The sequence below is a fragment of the Manis javanica genome, chromosome 4 (genome assembly GCF_040802235.1).
Source record: "Manis javanica isolate MJ-LG chromosome 4, MJ_LKY, whole genome shotgun sequence".
In the NCBI taxonomy this organism is placed as follows: Eukaryota; Metazoa; Chordata; class Mammalia; order Pholidota; family Manidae; genus Manis; species Manis javanica.
In genome coordinates this window covers 71,668,976-71,675,000 of record NC_133159.1, presented here as the reverse complement: position 1 = coordinate 71,675,000, position 6,025 = coordinate 71,668,976, and the positions used below count along the sequence as shown (strand labels likewise).

Genomic DNA, 6,025 nt, shown 5'->3' with positions numbered 1-6,025 from the left:
AAGCCTCTGTTTGTTATGAAGTAGAATGTGTCTTTATGGTAATTTGTATGGCCAGCACAGTGCATACTCTTAGAAGGATTAGTCTTAATATGAGGAATGTTATTTGAGATTGTTAGATACCTAACCAGAATGAGAAAATAAAATATCTGTGCTATTTTCAGGCAATAAATGAAGACTATTAGTAGCTAATGCTGTACAATCAAACTCAGGTAACAAGTGGTCAAGTGTAGTACTTGTGCATTTTAGCAAAGTTAAATTGGGTTGCTTAGTAAATTACTAAGAATTCACTTATAAGTGTTCATAGAATTGCAAAAACAGCCCCACAATGTTTAGAACTTTAGAGTAAGCACTTTAGAATGCCTTTGCCTCATTTAGATGTTTGAAGATGAAGGAACTTTTTGTTTTGTTTTGTTTATACACCAACATGCCTCGCCTGCTTTTTGCTCCAGCTTTCAATTTAGAAGAAACTACGAGCTTAGCTCTGTTTGAATTATAGCTAGATAATAATTAACTTGCACAGAAAGTTAGTCAACATTAGAAATTTGATTTTTTCAGGGATGTTATGATATAGCATGAATTAGTACCACTGAGCATTCTGCTAGTTTCTGTCCCTAAGCTTCATCATGTCTGGTGGGAGAAAAAATAATTATGGAATGCATTCTTTTGATAGTGTGAATGTTTTTCTTTTATTGCATGCTTGTAGTTGATTATTAAATGGCTTGTCTTTAGCTTTGTTGTTTTTAAAGCCAGTTGGATTGCTGTCACTAAAGCAAATTTGTTTGTTTCTAGTGCAACATTCATCTGCCAAAGAATCAACAGGCAGTTTGTTCCCAGAGAAGCCTTCTCTAAATTATTTGAGGCGGAAGAAAGAACGACCTTACATGTTAAATTTGAGTAGTACTGATTCATCAGGAGTACTTAGGCCAAGACAAACCAGATTAGACAGTCCACTTAGCAATCGTTATGCAGGAGATTGGAGCAGCTGTGGAGAAAACTACTTTTTAAATACAAAAGAAAATTTAGATCATGTGGATTATGATGAAGTCCCTTCAGAAGATAGAGAAAATTGTACCAAAATGTACGGACCAGATATAATGATTGATCAGCCAGTTCCCATGTCCAAAGAGTGCACATTTCAGACATATTTGACAATGCAGACAATTGAGTCTACAGTGGATCGAAAAGTCAATCTCAAAGATCTACAAGAAAGTATTGATACTTTGATTGGAAACCTGGAGCGTGAGCTCAACAAAAACAAGCTTAATATGAGTGTTTGAGATTGAGAGTTTTCATTTGGTTTTTCATGCCTTAACGTTTCAAATCAGTCTTTCTCCTTTTCTTATACCTCTCACAGTGATGCTTTTATTTTTTTACTTTTGAAACCTTCAATTAATTTCTAACAAGTATCTGATTCAATTAAAAACACTGTTCATCAATATAATTTTTGCTTATGTATTAGAAGATTTTTGTTGGTGTTAAGATAACTTGGACTTCTTGTGGATATTTTAAATTTTCCCATTTCTACAGAGATAACTTTTAAATGCACTTACTGGGTTCATGTAAGTTATTAGCCTTTCAAGATTTTTATACTATATAGGAAGTGCTCTTCTGTAGCTGAACTAGATGTTCCTTCTAGAGGAATGTTGCAGCTGAGTCCCTGTATGCTGCGACATCATTTGGTTACATTTCATTTGCAATGCAAATGCTGCTATAAGAAACCTTTTATAAATAAAGTTATATAAATATTAACATTCAATAAATATTTAAGCTTATAAAAATTAAATATTTTTATAATCCTAAAAATACGTATATATTTATAAGTGCATATATGTGTAAGTATTAGAGTAGGGGGAGGGATTGGCTACAAAATCACATCTATCTCTGAAGAATATATGTCATGAGGCCAAATCAATAGCTTAAAATGTCTTTTTCAGGGAAAGAGCATTCATGTTAAAGGAGTTGCTCAGAAACACTTAAACCAAAACACTAGAAGCATCTGCATAGACATAATAGACTTTCTTTTTCTGTCTTGCAGAAAGTCACACTCTCCCCAGGAAGAAGTCATCTTTTAAATTGAAATCTTCTAACTTCTTAAGGGATTAAGTGCCCAGATTTCTGCACTAGTGACTTAGATTAAAAATATCTTCACCTATTCTATGCATTTTTATGTTCTACTTTTTAAGACAAAGTAATTATACCTATAATGTATTTATTTGTAGTAGTGCATTTATATTATTGACTTTATAATTACTCTCATTTGTTTCTAAAGAAATCTTGCCAGCATACCACATAGTGAGTTTTAAAAATTAACTCATTTTGGCTAAGTATGTCTATGAGATAGCCATTATAGCAATCATAGCAGTGCTTGAAAATGTAAATTAAAAAGCTTTTTTTATTAAATTGGAATGTATTTTTTAAATATGTAGCCACAGAATGTGTAATTTCAAAATTATAAATAAAATTTGAATTACGACTTAAAAATGTAGCAGCCATTAAAAAAACTGACTCCTTTATATTTCTCTAAATATTAAAGTACTTAACTATTTCTATGTAAAATACATTGGTTAATGGAATACCTTGTTATTTAATTTGAAAACTCAATTGTTAAAAAACCAGGTATGTAACTATTTTATATGAAATTTTCATTTTTTAAGGCTCTGTAACAATTCAGAAGAATGCTAAAAGAATATGTGACAGGTATATATAATGAGTAAACATTCAAAAGAAATGTACTTTAAATATTTTGTAGGAAGACTCTCAGTCTTCTACCTCTTGTTGCTGTATCATGTATATCATGAATATTGTATGAATTGAATTAAGTTGTTCCAAAAAATGTAAAAGTTTAATTAAACTATTTTAACCTTGTTGTCATGCTATTAATTATCACAGTGATTTTAAGGATCATGTCATTCTTTTTAAACAAATGCATTAAAGCATTGGGCCATCATATATTATCCATAAATATATGTAACTTTTTTTTTTTGGTCCAAAATTGAATGTTCCAGTATCTGAAATACTTTAATGACTACTCTTATTTTGTTATATAATTTCAGATGGGGATAATTTTAAAGTTAACTTCTGGCATCTTAAATAGAAAATATTAAACATTTTTTATTGTCTGAATCACCAAGTTGTAACTATAAATCTCTTATTGACTCTGCTGAATTTAATAGTACTCAATAAGTTTACTCCTTTGTTTTAAATGGCCATTTATTTCAAAGCTTCTTTTGCATTTTTATACAGGCTTTTTATAATCTGGGATCTTCCTACACTGTGGTCATTCCCTTTCAACCTGCCAGCTCTAATGGCTTTAAAGATTAAAAGCCATCTTCATTCTAGTGCAAGTGCCTGAGTAAAAATTTTGTACAATTCGGACAGAAAAGAAAAAGTAAAAGGGCTCTCCCATGCCGTGCACACTAACCCCACTTCCCAGAGTGACCACCACTTTTTATTCTTCAGGTGGTGACCTCCACCTTTCTAGGTTTAATGCTGCTGATTCTTGATTTGTTGCTTATGATTTGTTGCTTAAGCATTATCTGTTGACTGTCCATTCTGAAATTTCATTCCTCTCCATTTTATGCTTTTAATTCTTTTGGTTTCCTTTATAACTTTAGTAATTATTTCTTGATCCATTGGCTTTAAAGTATCCCTTGGCTTCCTACCGTGGTGGAAATGGCCAACGCTGTACTTTCAAACTCATCACTGCCCTTTCCCTCCTAACTTCTCTAAGATATATTTCTAGTTTAGATAGTCTGTATACTAGTTTATATAGCTAAGTTATATTACTAGTTTGCACATTAAAAGATGTATATTATTTTGGGGAATTTAGGTTTTTCCTTTATACATGTATTTTTAGGAACATGGGGACAGGGCAAGGACATGGGACAAATCAGTAACTAGCAGTTATATGCTAGATTATGCAAAAGTATTTACATGGAAACCAGGTGATTCTGTTTTCTTCATATCTACACTTGCATCCTGAAGTCTATGCTGATTTAAACAGAATATTCTAAGCTGAAGATCAAATGGATTGTTTTATCTTAATAGCCATCAACTGCTTAAAATTATGCTGTGTTATTTACTTTATAATTGAGTCATCACTTTTGTGGTACTTTATTTTTCCTGGAGTAAATAATTACTATTTTTTGGACAGAAGAGAAATGCTTTCATCACTGTAACACCTCTTTTTTTTTTAAATTTTGACCAAGCATTTTTTTTTGTTATCATTAATCTACAATTACATGAAGAACATTATGTTTAATAGGCTCCCCGCTTCACCAAGTCCCCCCCCACACCCCATTTTAGTCACTGTCCATCAGCATAGTAAGATGCTGTAGAATCACTACTTGTCTTCACTGTGTTGCAAAGCTCTCCCCATGCCCCCCCCTACCATATTATACATGCTAATCATAAGGCCCCTTTTCTTTTTCTCCGCCCTTATCCCTCCCTTCCCACCCATCCTCCCTGGTTCCTTTCCCTTTGGTAACTGTTAGTCCATTCTTGGGTTCTGTGATTCTGCTGCTGTTTTGTTCCTTCAGTTTTTCTTTGTTCTTATACTCCACATATGAGTGAAATCATTTGATACTTGTCTTTCTCCACCTGGCTTATTTCACTGAGCATAATACCCTCTAGCTCCATCCATGTTGTTGCAAATGGTAGGATTTGTTTTCTTCTTATGGCTGCATAATATTCCATTGTGTATATGTACCACCACTTCTTTATCCATTCATCTACTGATGGACACTTAGGTTGCTTCCATTTCTTGGCTATTGTAAATAGTGCTGCAATAAACATAGGGGTGCATCTGTCTTTTTCAAACTGGGCTGCTGCATTCTTAGGGTAAATTCCTAGAAGTGTAGTTCCTGGGTCAAATGGTATGTTTATTTTGAGCTTTTTGAGGAACCTCCATACTGCTTTCCACAATGGTTGAACTAATTTACATTCCCACCAGCAGTGTAGGAGGGTTCCCCTTTCTCCACAACTTTGCCAACATGTGTTGTCTTTTGGATGGTAGCGATCCTTACTGGTGTGAGGTGATAACTCATTGTGGTTTTAATTTGCATTTCTCTGATGACAAGTGATGTGGAGCATCTTTTCATGTGTCTGTTGGCCATCTGAATTTCTTCTTTGGAGAACTGTCTGTTCAGCTCCTCTGCCCATTTTTTAATTGGCATATTTGCTTTTTGTTTGTTGAGGTGTGTGAGCTCTTCATATATTTTGGATGTCAACCCTTTATTGGATCTGTCATTTATGAATATATTCTCCCATACTGTAGGGTACCTTTTTGTTCTATTGATGGTGTCCTTTGCTGTACAGAAGCTTTTTAGCTTGATATAGTCCCACTTGTTCATTTTTGCTTTTGTTTCCCTTGCCCAGGGAGATATGTTCATGAAGAAGTCACTCATGTTTATGTCCAAGAGATTTTTGCCTATGTTTTTTTCTAGGAGTTTTATGGTTTCATGACTTACATTCAGGTCTTTGATCCATTTTGAATTTACTTTTGTGTATGGGGTTAGACAGTGATCCAGTTTCATTCTCTTACATGTAGCTGTCCAGTTTTGCCAGCACCATCTGTTGGAGAGACTGTCATTTCCCCATTGTATGTCCATGGCTCCTTTATCATATATTAGTTGACCATATATGTTTGGGTTAATGTCTGGAGTCTCTATTCTGTTCCACTGGTCTGTGGCTCTGTTCTTGTGCCAATACCAAATTGTCTTGATTACTGTGGCTTTGTAGTAGAGCTTGAAGTTGGGGAGCAAGATCCCCCTGACTTTATTCTTTCTTCTCAGGATTGCTTTGGCTATTCGGGGTCTTTGGTGTTTCCATGTGAATTTTTGAACTATTTGTTCCAGTTTGTTGAAAAATGTTGTTGGTAATTTGATAGGGATTGCATCAAATCTGTATATTGCTTCAGTCAGGATGGCCATTTTGACGATATTAATTCTCCCTAGTGAAGAGCATGGGATGAGTTTCCATTTGTTAGTGTCCTCTTTAATTTCTCTTAAGAGTGTCTTATAGTTTG

The 6,025-nt window shown here is 33.9% G+C and overlaps 1 protein-coding gene across 2 annotated transcripts in view; it reads left to right on the top strand.

Moving 5' to 3' along the window:
• The window catches only part of SYDE2 (synapse defective Rho GTPase homolog 2), a 41,501-nt gene extending 38,625 nt beyond the window's left edge, over window positions 1–2,876 (top strand). The window contains exon 7 of one of the 2 annotated variants that reach the window (XM_017671311.3): window positions 2,036–2,876. In XM_017671311.3, the coding sequence (XP_017526800.3) occupies window positions 2,036–2,103 (68 nt within the window). In that variant the 3' untranslated portion in view covers window positions 2,104–2,876. Of the gene's footprint in view, window positions 1–789 lie in introns of both variants that reach the window. The other variant, XM_017671319.3, reaches the window with a different exon arrangement.
• The last annotated feature ends 3,149 nt before the right edge of the window (window positions 2,877–6,025 follow it).